General features: G+C 29.7%; 2 protein-coding genes across 3 annotated transcripts in view; both read left to right on the top strand.

Annotated features, from left to right (window-relative positions):
• LOC145328318 (uncharacterized) overlaps nt 1-4,055 on the top strand; it is a 28,860-nt gene extending 24,805 nt beyond the window's left edge. Inside the window, exons 17-20 of the mRNA XM_080171949.1 lie at nt 667-751; nt 1,178-1,260; nt 2,535-2,606; nt 3,562-4,055. Coding sequence (XP_080028075.1) covers nt 667-751; nt 1,178-1,260; nt 2,535-2,606; nt 3,562-3,616 — 295 coding nt within the window. The 3' untranslated portion in view covers nt 3,617-4,055. The remainder of the gene's footprint in view (nt 1-666; nt 752-1,177; nt 1,261-2,534; nt 2,607-3,561) is intronic.
• Nucleotides 4,056-8,533: 4,478 nt separating this feature from the next.
• LOC145327740 (uncharacterized) lies at nt 8,534-13,938 on the top strand. Of its 2 annotated transcripts, none has more exons than XM_080171295.1 (15): nt 8,534-8,559; nt 9,698-9,757; nt 9,840-9,885; nt 9,953-10,071; nt 10,185-10,205; nt 10,698-10,739; nt 10,867-10,895; nt 11,173-11,222; nt 11,372-11,444; nt 11,770-11,826; nt 12,528-12,571; nt 12,697-12,733; nt 12,800-12,846; nt 12,957-13,005; nt 13,773-13,938. In XM_080171295.1, exons 2-15 carry the CDS (start codon nt 9,715-9,717, stop codon nt 13,839-13,841), a joined length of 726 nt encoding a protein of 241 aa, XP_080027421.1. In that variant the 5' UTR covers nt 8,534-8,559; nt 9,698-9,714; the 3' UTR covers nt 13,842-13,938. The 2 variants fall into 2 exon arrangements, with proteins under 2 accessions (XP_080027421.1, XP_080027422.1); XM_080171296.1 differs by lacking the exon at nt 8,534-8,559 and adding an exon at nt 8,716-8,859.
• Nucleotides 13,939-14,656: the final 718 nt, after the last annotated feature.

Here is a 14,656-nt window from a genome sequence, read left to right as displayed (position 1 = left end):
AGGAAATAAATGTCTATAAATGAGCTTAAGTTTTCCAAATAATAAGTGTTTAAAACTCATAGTGCTCCAATAATCCATAATAAACTGTCATTGACCAGAACGTTAAGACCCATTATTTTACTCTATGAAACTCTTTTATTTTATGTTGCTATTTGAATTATATTGAAGTATTAAGTTTCTATTCATAAAACAGAAAATTTAAATTTATTATATAGTAAATAAAAGAAAACTTAGTTTCTAAATAATTTGATACTAGCGATATGTGCGTACTGAGTTTAAATATTAAACTAAAATTTAACAGTTAACTAAACATTTTAACCCTTTCAGGAAGGTAATTTGAAATAAAAAATATTAGGATCAAAAAGATAAAATAAAACATTAAATAAACCTAACCAATAATGAGATAGTTATATCGAGCCAACTCTAGTATATTATATTATCTATCTATCTTTCTATCTACTACTCCTAAAATTGTGGATGTTAATATCATTAACAATAATAAATGTATTGATCTTTATTCTGAGAAGTGAGTATCTATCTATTCAATCATCTATCTGTTTATCTATAACTTTGTAAATTAAATTATTATGGACAATTATAAATCAATTGATCTTTATTATAAAAAGTATGCATCTTTTTATGTATATGTGTTATCTTTCTATTTAGACAAGTGAATGATAACATGATATGTGCCAGTAAACCTGGGGCAGATGCCTGTTTTGGGGACAGCGGCGGTCCATTTACTATCCAGGTAAATGCTGTTCACTTTTCTATCTTTTCAAGGGACAAACATCTATTACAACTTCCCAACTTTTGCATTAATGTTGCCCATTCAACATTGCCGAAACCATTTAGTGATTTTTTAACGTCACTAGCAAGGCCGCGACTTTGACAAATCATTTGATACGTTTAATTGTTGTTTAAATCGTTTTAGTTTCAATGGCTGTACGTCCGTACGTAACAGATTTTTCTTATATTTAATTTAGGCATATTAGAATCGTCATATCGATTTCAAACTTTGCCTGATGATTCCTTTTAGAGTTATGTATAACTTAGAAATCGTAGCAACTTTGATATTGTTACCAGAAAGTTTGTACATTCATTTACACGGTATAATATTTTAAGCGTCTTATTTGAGAGCTTAGTTTTATTTGTGTTAGCATTCTTGTTTATTTAGCATGATGAGCGTTGGGTGTTGGCTGGCGTTGTTTCTTGGGGACAAGAATGTGCTCGTCCACAGTGGCCTGGAGTTTATTCAAGGTATCTATCCATCCATCTAACTATTTATCTACCTATCTATAATCATCAGAAATGGAGGGGACATTGGGCTGTTAATTACACTAGTCCCAAAAGTTTATAACGTTTTCTTAATCGTTGGCTTATCAACTTTTGGGATTTTTATTGAATTTTGATTGTGTGTTTATAAGGTTGATTGTCCAACTTCTAACCATGTAAAGCCAGATTTTATATCTGAATATATCAATGAAAAATTGAATTTGCCTTAGTTAGTTGCTAGTTTTTACATTTTATAATATAAGGAAAATTTAAATGATACAATATTTGATTAGGTTTACTACAAATATTATAATGATAATTTTCTAAAAATAAAACTTGCATATTTTTTTATGTAAAATATTCTTTTTCTTATTGCTTAACATTTGATTAAAAGTAACAGGATGTCCGTCTGTTCTAAATAATCTTGAATATAAATTTGTACGGCTCTTGGTTATTTCTCAGAAACTTGAAATTTATTTTTGTCTATTTATCAATCTGTTAATTTACTAATCTCTTTAATTGTTAATCTAGCTATCTTATCATCTAATGATTTTATTGGTATGATTATCTACTAGCGGCAACGCCCCTAGGAGCCTCTAGGTGCATTTAAGGTAGAAGGGGGAAAAGTCGACCTCATCCCATTTGAAATTTGAGTTCCAAAAGAGTAAAAAAAAATTTGGGGGGGAGAGGGGTGAAGACACCCTCCTCAAAAAATAGTTCAAAACCTTCTCAGGACCTACAAGAAGCTTCACTGTAAAGAATAAAGTTATCGGTTCAGCGGCTATCGAGATCCTTCGGGACAGACAAAAAACTCTTACTATTTTATATAATAGGATAATAGGATTAACCTATTAGGTTGTTTATTTATTCGCCCATTTGTATTATGTTAATTTTTGTACGTCTAAATGATCATCTATTTATCCATCTCAATATTATGATTATTCTTAATTAAAAGTATCACATTGTTTGTCTGTCTGTCGGTCCGTATGGAAGAATCTCGATAACCGATGAACCGATAGGGTTCTCCTTTACAATATATCTTGTCATATGACGTGAATTGGTTTATTCCCATTTTTGGGGCATAGTACAACCACCCCCAAAGGAGATATCACCCCTAGAAAAAAAAACGTTCTCTTTAAAAAGTGAAATTGAAACTAGGGGGAGGTTGCTAATATATCTATAATCTATCTATCCAACTATTGATTATCTATTCTTTTTATTTTCTGTCTATCTATCTGATTTTTTAACTATTTATTTAGAGTAAGCAAAGTTTTGGATTGGATTCATAGATACAGCAGCTCTGGGGATTTCTGTGATAACAGGCCTTTGAGGTAAGTGCAAACAAGTTATCCTTACAGACAAGCAGACAGACCAACGGACAACATGTAGTGTAGATTTGCTATGAAAAAAAATTACCAAAAGTTTGTGTAAAATAGTAACAAATTGAAACTAGCAGTGTCCAAACTTTACTAACAAAAATTATAAACTTCATTTAAATTTATAATTCGTCGCATAGATCAATTTATAGTTAACTGTCTTATACCTTACGATCCCTGTTACTTAATAAATGGTCACAATGATTTTTTTTTATGTTTAAACTTACGGCAACAATTTTATTTTTAAGAAGAAAATTAAAAAAGAATTTCTTGTTGACGGGTTTACTTTTTTCTAGAGGTGATTTCTCTTAGGGGGGTAAAGGTATCTATAATACAAAGTAGAATGATGTCTATCTGTCCGTCTGTCCGTCTGTCTGTCTGACCGTCTGTCCGTCTGTCTGTCCCTTAAGATCTCGGTAACCACTGAACCGATCGTATTCTACTCTTTAGGGTATATACCTATTGGTCCTGTGGTGGTTTTAAGCTATTTTCTTGGGAGGTGGGACACCCCTAACCCCCCAAAAACAAAAAAATCCCCCCCCCATTTTTTTTTTTTTTTTGCTGAAGATTTCCTTGGTCCTTTAACGAATTTCGCCTTAATTTTTTTTATTACCTCTTGGGGCAAAGCCCCTAGAGGCTAGGGGCGAAGCCGCTAGTACAAACATAAAATAGTTATTAATCTTCCCTATAACTATAAAAAGCTTCATTGGAAAGGAGAATATGCCCCTCCATATGTCATCCTGTTACTTATAAATATATTTAAATTAATTTGAAGCTCAATATAGTGCCAATTAAAAATGACGTCATACAATACAAAAGACCAAAGGCCAATACACAGACTAAATTACCAATGGTAGGCCAGTATGACGTCATTTCTATAGGCACTATAAAAAGCTTTAATTAATTTCAGGCACAAGTCAGGACCAGTAACAGAAAACAGGGGTGAACGGAGAGCTGGAAAATAAGAATAATTGAGAGTATGTGAACAATGACAGGAAAAATTAGAGTCCGATATTATACAGTCAATGTTATGCTCACGTGAGTTTTGTTTAGAGTTTCACAAATATACAATATGTACAAATTAAGGACGGTTTTATACAAAATATTGAGTTAACTAAGCATTATTTTAGTGCCATTGTCTTGTACTCTTTAAACTTGTGTACATTCTCGGAATACTTAGCTTCCATCACCATTATAAACTGTCTCTCTCAACGTGTTACCTGATTTTTGTACTTTTGGCATTATAAAGTAAAGCAATTCTTACGAAATAGAGGGGGATTTTAAATTAGTCTTAAATTAGGGGGGCCCTTCCAAAAAACCATTCAATCATTCAATAGACTTTTCCTTCGATAATAAATCTATCATTGCGGTACCTTTTTTTATCATAATTGAGTGGAGATTAATAAAAAGTATACAGTTCAATCTTTTACATATATATATAAAACTACATATTTCATTTAACGTAAGCTTAGACAAAAGCATCCAGATAAAAATAATATTTATTATAGACAGCTTTCCGCGGGTAACAAAGCGATAAATTATAAAATTAATCCTTAGTTTTTATTTCACTATTTGTAGAAAATTGTCTATAATATGAACAATGCATGATTTTTTAGTATGGCTGAGAACCGGAACTAATCCAGAGGATATTAATCGGTTTCGAAGCAATACTGGAAAAGTATTTTCCCCAATATCTTTCTACCTTTGAAAAAATAATAAACCTAGAACCACTTCATTATGCAATCTACATTTTCCTGGATATTTTGTCTACGGTAGTCCATAAGTGTACAGCTTTACAGTACATTGTTTCTATTTGTTAAAGCAACACGTATGATAAAAGAAAAAGATTCTGTTTAGAGTAAAATGCTTATATTTTAATCAAAATCTATATTTTTGTATTTTTTACCGATCCACTTCATTATGCAAATCAAAAGAAAATCAACGGGAAAACGTTTGTTTTGCCCTTTTCTCCACTTTTATAAATTAATTCTGATAAAATAACAATTTTTTAAGGGATTTATGCATTAATTATAATGAAAAACAGTTTAAGGTAGATCTTAATGATTTTTCTAAATAAGAAATAATTGAAAAAAAGAAATTCTATCCCTATCACTTTAGCGGACAGCTGCCTACCCCCAGTCTTATGGATGAAGCTAAATACATGTTAAAAATAAAAATTAGCCTGAAAAGTATACAAAAATGTTTTTTGATGTGTTAAAAAAACTCCATTTTAAAATCTTGATTTTGAGGATGATGGCCTTTAAGATGCTCTTACTGGTGGTGATGGTGAGCTAAATGTTATCAAAGTGCATGCCCATGATGAAAACTTATATATTGAACTATGGTCCGATTTTTGTAGTCATAGCAGCCTCCAGCCAAGCAATATTAAAAACGAAAAAATTGCAATTTTAATTACTAAAATTCATAAAGTAAATAATGTAGTTTTTAGATAATGGTTATATTTCATGTCGAGAGGCTCCACTGGAGGCTGCTATGACTACAAAAAATGGTACATAGGTTAATAGACAAGTTGTTATAATGGTCATCTATAATACAAAGTAGAACGATGTCTGTCCGTCTGACCGTCTGTCCGTCTGTCTGTCCCTTAAGATCTCGGTAACCACTGAACCGATCGGATTCTACTCTTCAGGGTATATACCTATTGGTCCTGTGGTGGTTTTAAGCTATTTTCTTGGGGGGTGGGACACCCCCAACCCCCCCAAAAACAAAAAAATCCCACCCCCATTTTTTTTTTTTTTTTTTTTTTTTTTTTTTTGCAGAAGATTTCCTTGGTCCTTTGTTCAAAAATATTTTTTATTCCAGCATTTATTTTGAATGAAAGAATAGCAACATTCTCTCACTAAAAACAATAAATATTAATTTTTTACGAATTTCGCCTTAATTTTTTTTATCACCTCTTGGGGCAAAGCCCCTAGAGGCTAGGGGCGAAGCCGCTAGTATTATATATAGGATAACTACTTTGATATTTTATATTTACATACATTTATAAATATTATTACATTTGCCTGTATAAGAGCACTTTTAATTTTCGAATATTTATACATATCCAATTATATAAAGTAGTAAGCTTTTTTTGTCTGTAGTGAAGGATCTCGCTAACAGCTGATTTGATATGGTTCTCCTTTAGAGTGAAGCTTCTTATAAGTCCCAGGGTGGTTTTAGGCTGTTTAATTTTTATAAAAAAGTCGTTGTATGGTTTTAAGTTATTTTTCTGCACTCTCATGTCCCTTCTAATATCCCTAGATACTAGGGACGCATTCGCTAGTGTACTTAGATAACAATTAGCTCACCTTCACCACCAGTAAGAGCATCTTAAAGGCCATCAACCTCAAAATCAAGGTTTTAAAAAGGATTTTTTTTAACACTTCATAAAACATTTTTGTATACTTTTCAGGGTAAATTTTATCTTTAACATATATTTAGCTTCATCCATATGACTGGGGTCGGCAGCTGTCATCTAAAGTGATAGGGATAGAATTTCTTTTTTTCAATTATTTCTTATTTAGAAAAATCATTAAAACTACCTTAAACTGTTTTTCATTATAATTAATGCATATATCCCTTAAAAAATTGTTATTTTATCAGAATCATTTTTTAAAAGTGGAGAAAAGTGCAAAACAAACCTTTTCCCATCCCTTTTCTTTTGATTTGCATAATGAAGTGGGTCGGTAAAAAATACAAAAATGTAGATTTTGATTGAAATATAAGCATTTTACTTTAAAAAGAATTTTTTTCTTTTATCATACATGTTGCTTTAGCAAATAGAAACAATGTACTGTAAAGCTGTACACTTATGGACTACCGTAGACAAAATATCCAGGAAAATGTAGATTGCATAATGAAGTGGTTCTGGGTTTAGTTTTATTTGTAAACAAAACATTTTTTTTAACATTTCTGTAATAATTATGAATGATATAAAAATGAGAAAAAAATCCAGAAACTTTATTTAGGAATTTCATAATCATAAAAAAATAATATTCTAGTCTTATTTATTATATAATTATTTATTTATTTATTTCGTTAGCTGATATGTTATATGTATGACAAAAGTTATATATTTTGTAGACCATATAATTGTTACAATATCTGTGATCAAAACGTTTTTGTTATTCTAAAAGTAATAAAATATAAAAGAAATATTTTCTATTTAATTTTTCTTATTTATATAGAAACCGCCGAAAATACAAATTCACTTCCAACCAGATGTCAAAACACAGACACAAGCTGCACTCTATTTGGGTTATCTGTAGCCGAAGCGGCTAACATGGCAACTAGAACATTTCATGTCTGAATGAAGACCTTGAAATTTAAAAAGATTTATGCTAGCATATCAGTTGTGACTTTTCCGAACCTTTATAAGTCTAGAAAGGGGCCAGACTAAATTATAGGGTATAACAAAAGTATTTTTATTTACAAAAAATAGATTGATTATATAAACATTAATTTATTCAGTCCTTGAGACAAAACTTTGATTTTGTTAAAAAAAGACAATTGGTAGAAAAATAATTTTTTCATAAAATTAATTCTTGATATGTTCAAGACGTTGAATTGAATTAATCATAACTTAATCTTAATTAATTTTTAACATGTCTAATGCTTATATAATTTAGACTGTCCCAAAAAAATACATCAATTTCTAAATTATGGCCAAATATTCAGTTTGTTAATAGGGCTAAAAAAGAAAAAATCGACTACTGCATATCTTATTCTAAGATACACACACATTTTTATAACAAAAGATACTTATTTTTCATTTCATCCATAAGATAAGTCATTTATTTATTTATTAGGAAAAAAAGCTTGGTTAATGATAGTTTCGCATACAAAATCTTGTCACTTATATTATTGGATCGAATGACAAATAAAACGTCATATAAAGTAAATATTTGTCACACAGAAATGATTGTATCCCTTAACAGTCGGGGTCGCGTTGAACCATCTAGGGTAATTTTGGTTCTTTGTAAATTCTTCGCTTTTACAAATCTGCATAAGATAGTATTCTTTACCAATAATGGTTCATTTAAAGTATTTTTTTTTATATTCACAAGCAAGTTTTCTTTTAAAAATAGGATGATTATATTTAGTTGATTAACCCATAGCGTCCGACTGCCTTAAAGGGTACACCGACAAACATCCTACTACGACAAACTTCCTAAACGACAAACTTCCTAAACGACAAACGTCCTAAGCGACAAACCTCCTAAACGACAAACCTCCTAAACGACAAACCTTATGGAATTTTCTCAGCTGCTATAAAACATAGAATGCCGAAACTTCTTGTCAACATTTACATAAATATGGAGCATATTTAAGTATTCAACATCAATAGCGGTCTGACTGCTTTTAAGCAGCATTTTAGCCGCTTTTATTTTTCAAACCAGATTTTTTCGGCTCCTGTAAAAGAGAGAAGGCTGAAACTTCTTGTCAACATTCCCATATAGAGCACTAGAGTTGGGCTCGATATAATTATCTCGCTATTGGCTAGGTTTATTCAATGTTTTATTTACTTTCTTTTGGTTATCTGAATCCTGACTATTAACCCTATTCTTCCATTATCTTCTCCCTGACGATTTCTTTCTTTAAACTATTTTAGGATCTTAATATTTTTTATTTCAAATTATCGTCCTGAAAGGGTTTTAAACACTACTAGTGCTTCACTACTTATGTATGTTGTCATTCTTGTTTCATTTGTAATTACTTTTATTTGTACTTCTTCCTTTTTCTTCCTTTATATGACCACTGAACATTTACTAATGTATGTTGTCATCCCTGTTTCTTTTTTTAAATTGTCTCTTTTACTTTGTTTTGTGGGGACACTTGTTATCATCACCTATAAATACAGAGAAAATTTTCAAATAATTATCAGTTTGTCAAACATTAACTAAAGGTAAACTATATTAAGAATTTAATATTCAACACGTTTTCCTTGACTTTCCAAAAAGTATTAGTTGTTCTTAGTTTTTTTTATCCTATTATATAAAGTAGTAAGTTTTTTTTGTCTGAAGCTTAAGAAACTAATATATTATGAACTGATTGGGTTCCCTATTTCAAGAAAGCTTTATATAGTTTTTGGTATGATTTTAGGCTCTTATTTTCAGATTTAAGTCTTAGCATTGTTTTAAGCTTTTTTTCTGGACCCTCTTGTTCCTTCGAATTCAAAGCCCCTAGATGCTAGGTGACATTTCAGGTAGTCTATAATACAAAGTAGAACGAAATCTGTCCGTCTGTCTGAAGCTTAAGACATCAGTCCGATGATCCAATTGGGCTCTTCTCATCAGGGAATATAAATATATAACTGTAGCTAGGAGTAGGACACCGCCCTCCCAAAAAAAACGGTCATCCCCTTAAAAATAAGGAGGTAGAAATAAAGCTTTAAAAAATCTCAACACATAAATCTAAAAGTAAAATAGTCCAAAACCATCCCTGACATATTTGAAACATACTAACAAGGAGAACCTTATCAGTTTATAAATCATTGGATCAAAATAATCCTTACTACTTTATATTATAAGATATTTTTTATTAATTCAACACATTCTAATTATTTCAATGGACTAAAAACTATTGATAAAACTATTGATATTAAGCTTCACTTGCATTAGGAGATTATGATAGCAGGTTTTCAGCCTATATATAGTACATGCCTATCTTGAAAAAAATTTAATTCAAATTCATAGAAATTTTACGAGTATTGATGCAGTATTAGAAATGCATTCTTACAATTTAGTGCTAGTTGAAAATACTCTTAAGTAGGCTTTTGCACACACCAGGAGTTAACAACAAATATGTTGAAAAAATCTTACTTTTGTTAAAAACAAAAAAAATACAATGGATTTACTTGGCATGCAATGTGTCTAAACTATAGTAACAAATTGACAAACTTTTATATTCCACGCACTGTCTAATATAGCCATTATTGGAATACTTTTAAAATGTATTGGTTTTTGTTTGTATGACTGAACTTTAATTAGTCCATTTTTAGACAGGCTCGCAGTATGCATAATAAATTATATTTATTTTTCAAGGATTATAGAAAGCTACAATGCAAAACAAGTTTTGTGTACTTGCTTTGACTATTTCATTTGGTAATAAAATATTTACATTTATAATTATTATTTTTTTTAAACCTGACATTTTAATTGAATAAACATGATCAAACTTGTGTAGGTTGTTTGGTGATTGCAGATCCATGCAATGATTATCCTGGCTACTCGTAAGTTTACAAACTAAAATTCATATCTTCGATAAATCATCAATAAACTTTAATACTCTATTTTCAGGACTTGTTTGGATGTCAGACAAGACTTATGTGACCAAGTTCCAACTCAGGCAGGTCCAGAGGCTAAAGCAAAATGCTTAGAAAATGGAGAAACTTTCTGCAAAGAGAAGTTTTGTACAGGTAATTTAGTATATGATATTTTTTCAAATCTAATTTAATTATTTTCATTTAAAAATAGCTATTATCTATTATTTAAAATTAGCCTTTAATGTAATAACTATATTATTATTTAGGCACTGGAAGTAGAAAAAAAGGTATGATCACAAATTATTTTTACTTTTTCTAATTATGAATAAAATCTTTAAATTGTTTATTGCAATAAATTTTAGAGAACTATATTGTATTCCCAAAGAAAGTTATATTTTTGTCATCTATAATACAAATTAGTACGATGTCTGTCTGTCTGACTGTCCGTCTCTCTGTCTGTATATACCTACTGGTCCTGTGATGGTTTTAAGCTATTTTCTTGGGGGGTGGGACACCCCCAACCCCACCAAAAAATGAAAAATACCCCTCTAAAATTTTTCTTTTTTCTTTTTAAATCTAAAATTTAAAAAGGGGGGTTGACTACTTCCCCCACCCAAAAAAAAATTCATCACCCCCCCCCCCCCAATTTTATTTTTCTTTTTCTTTTTAAATTTAGGTATCATAAAAATATATTGATCCAACCTCTTGGGGCAAAGCCTATATAGGCTAGGGGCGAAGCCGCTAGTAATCCATAAAGTTGCAATATCAACTTTTTTTAGAATTTAGTATTACCCGTTCAGTTGAAGGAGTTAATGTCCCAGGTAAACTAATATTTAATCATTAACTTGCAATTTCTTTTTTCATTTTAAAGTAAAGTTCTCTTTACTTGCATTTATATTAATTGAGATAACTTAACAAATTATTAATGATTTTAAATATGCATTTTAGTAACATGTGATGACGGGTCCATTCCAATTGTAAGTAATATTAATTTCTTATAATTTTAGTCATGAATGAGTCCTATTGGAAACTTTAGATAAAGTAAACTAAAAATAACCTTCACTTCAAAGTAGCAACTTGTAGAGTTGCTAAACTACCAAGAACAACCCAATGCAAATTATAGAAAGATATGTTTATTGTATAAAATCACACACAAAACTGAAGAATAATTACAATATATGGTTAACAGATGCGCTACCCATAATAATATTAAATATATAAAAATATTGAATAAAAAAAAATTTTAATTCTAAGATACTACCTGCTTCTATGATGACTTGCACTGCATCTAATACATATGACAGGTATTTTTTTTTTAAATTACAGATCCAAATATTTATAATTTTAGGCTGTTGATGAATAAAAGTACATATTTGTAATATTATTTCTTAAATTTAATGTATATTCATAATTGCAACATGTAAATATTAATAATGCAAAATGCATATTTCAGTCGCTATGTATGTGAAAATGCTCTTGATAGTAATTTTAATAGAGATAAATATGATGGTTGGGCTATACGCAAGGTAAAACTAAAAATCATTTAAATGACTTTAATAATTTTTTCAGTAAAATTTTCAGAACTTTTGAATCTTTACTATAATTCTACATAATTTCCTTCACCTACACCATTATTAAACTTGTGTAGGTTGACCATTTGCTATTTATTATAGATTTTAAAGTTCTAGGCTATTCTTTTTTTCTTAAAAATCTAAGTGACTATTTAATTTGATTAATTTATATTTATCTTATGTTAATATGTATTTGCCATTAAATCACCCAACCTATCGATAGCTATTGTGAAAGAGGCTTTGGAATGAAAGGAACTATACTCAAACTTTTAAATCATAGTTGAAGACAGTTGGCGAGTTTATTGAAGTAAAATTTTCAGTTCCTGTACTAGTTCAGGTAATTTAACCTTCTCATCTTTTTTTTGTTATTTATAATGATATTGTATTGGAAAGGAAGCATTCACTCCGGTGATTCAGAAAAGACGACATTTCTTTTAATTTCACCTCCGAGAGTGCGGCATTCAAGTGCAACAGTTTGTTGTTGTTCTCCGTGAGTGCGTTTTCTCCTTAGTTTATTGGAGAATGCAAAAAAACGGATGTGCCATGGAAAGTGTGTTTGAGTGTTAACCTTGCTGTAAGTCTGTCCTGCTTGCATGAGATGTAACCCAGGTAATGATTGTTACATGCGTGCTTAATATAAGACCTAACTTCAATTAGAATTCTTTCAATAAGTATTAAGTATAGAGCAAATTATTTCCTTTGTTGTTTAATGAAAAGACCAATTGTGCTTATGTAACCTGATCATTTTAACGTAATACGCTTAAGGATGATGTTTTAAATTTGATTAAATCGATTATGATCATTTATATTGTCTGATCTGATTATCGCATTTATATGTATTATTTTAATTGATGTATTTTATATTTTTTAGATCGTTGGTTTTCATCTTGCAATACAAAGATTTGTAAACCTTCTGGTTTTTCATCCTCATCGGACAGCAAGTAGTGGGTCGATCGTCTATCAGTGGTTTGACTGGATGTATAAGATCTCAAGTCATATCGCGGCGATACAGATATATTTTAAAAAGTATTTTTCCAGATAGTGAGGATAACACAAAGATATAATCCTTCTCAGAGTGCTGAGTAAGTATTCATATTTGTTAATGTTCTATATTTTATAATTAATATCCATTATTTATCTGAAATTGCTCTTGGATCTAAATAAATTCATTTTGATGAAAAAAATATTTTTGCACAATTAATTTTAGAAAAGTTAGATTGAACTTTGATGACGGTAAAAATGAGGTAATAATTAATGTTTTAATTATCTTACATGTGATTTTCAACATTTCTTATTTTCATTGTTTGTAGGAATTTGTATTGGATGTTATTGGTTCTTCTGATTGGAATGAATTAAGGTTCAATATATTTTTGTATTAAAAGTTTAAACTTAGAAATGAATAATATTAAATGATTATCAGTTAATCCATTACTTTATAAATGGTCTAAAAAAATAAATGTAATTTAGGTTGGCTCGCTATATACCTACAGAATCTGTGAAACTCACCATAACAAGGGTAAGATATGAATAGTACTTTCTGTACATGCAGACTTTTAAAGTTGCCTACTGTTATTACATAAAAAGTTTTCTCTCTTTATATTTTGATTTTATATGAGTTCTTGAAGAATAATAGAGCCAATCTTACAAATCTAAACTGTAAATAAAATCAGGGTAATAAATCTATAATTTAAACAACTACCTGGATCCCCCTGTTTGCTATCAAATTGCTTTCTGTTTATTTTTGTAGCGGCTTTGAAGTGTCCTAATTGAAAAACGGCCCAGGGTTCTCGGGAAGGGGACTCACAGTTATATAACTCTTTCCCCCTCGATTGTTTTACTCTGATCTCTGGATATTAAAGGAAGCGTGAAGGAAATACACTGCTCTAAATGCTGAAAGGTCGCCTTGAGTAGACCCAATACATTTAATTCGAAGCCTCCAGCTATAATAACCAAAAGTTATAGGCATTTTAAAATTGCAATATTTGATGCGGTAAAATATTATTAGTTTACTGTTTTAGTGTTATGATTTTGTGTTTAGTCACAGAGAATAAACAAAATATTTTGAGAGATTTTAAAACACCATGTTTGATTGAAAAAATAAAAATTAGTTAATAGCCTCTTACTTTTTGTCCAAAACAAGATTAAAATCAGTAGTTATCTTAATCTTAAGCTACAGAAGAAAAAAACTTACTTCTTAATATTATAAGATTTCAATATGAAATAGAAATTTGAAATACCTATGTTAAAAATAACTTAATAATATATTATTGATTTGAATTTCAGTTAGTTCAACCTGCTGGTGGTTATCCTGGTTTCAAAGCTATTCAGTTTGTTGGTTGTCCAATAGTCTAATTGTTGTAAAGATTATTCCACCCTTTGGCTATATATTTTGGTTTCAATTTATAATTTCATTCATTTTCTTTTGTAAGTAAATAAATTTTTAAAATTATATTGTTTTTCTTATTTTATTCATTTATATAGAAAATTCAGACAAACTTGAACCTATAGCTTTGCTATTTTTTAACCAAGCGTCTTATGAATCAACACTTAACATAGTTAGATATAAGGTCAATAAAAGAAGATAAAAGTTGAAGTAAAAATTGCTAAAAAAGCAACATTTTAAATGAACGAAAAGACTTTCAGTAAAATGATCGTAGAATTATCAAAGTTTCATATGGATATGACGATTCTAGCATACCTAAATTCTAAGGATAAGTGCTATTTATTACGTACTGAAGAACGTAAGAAAGTCTAATGTAGATAAGATTCGCCTTTTAAAATGCATAATGTTCAATCTGCTTTATACTAGAGTTAACTAGTCAAATCTTAATGCTTTTTGGTTGCGAGTTTTTGTAAGCGTTGCTATTCTATAACAATGGGCACTGTCTGTGCGTCTGTTGTTATTGTCTCTAACATAACATAACATTTATCTATTAATGTCATGTGAATAGATTGATCTTAATTACTTTTGGTTAAAAATTTTTGCTAGCGAAGCTACTTTATAATTTGTGTCTGCATGTACGTCCGTCTGTCTGTATATACTAACTTTGAGCAGAATATTTCCTTGAATATATTTAGATTATTTGTACGATATAATTTCTTTTGCTACTTGCGTCTTGAATTCTACTTGTTTAAAATTATAAATGCATTTTTATTTACTGTTTTAT

Source organism: Acartia tonsa, chromosome 9 (genome assembly GCF_053477335.1).
Source record: "Acartia tonsa isolate MP-2025a chromosome 9, ASM5347733v1, whole genome shotgun sequence".
NCBI classification, from domain to species: Eukaryota; Metazoa; Arthropoda; class Copepoda; order Calanoida; family Acartiidae; genus Acartia; species Acartia tonsa.
The sequence above is the reverse complement of the archived record's forward strand: the minus strand, read 5'-3'. Positions and strand labels throughout refer to the sequence as shown.

Bases quoted from the DNA above. Each gene is read 5' to 3' on its own strand.
- LOC145327740 (XM_080171295.1), top strand. From the start codon at position 9,715: ATGCAAAACAAGTTTTGTGTACTTGCTTTGACTATTTCATTTG. The intron at 10,072-10,184 runs GTAATTTAGTAT...ATTATTATTTAG, and splicing joins CAAAGAGAAGTTTTGTACAG to GCACTGGAAGTAGAAAAAAA. The intron at 11,827-12,527 runs GTAATTTAACCT...GTATTTTTCCAG, and splicing joins CAGTTCCTGTACTAGTTCAG to ATAGTGAGGATAACACAAAG.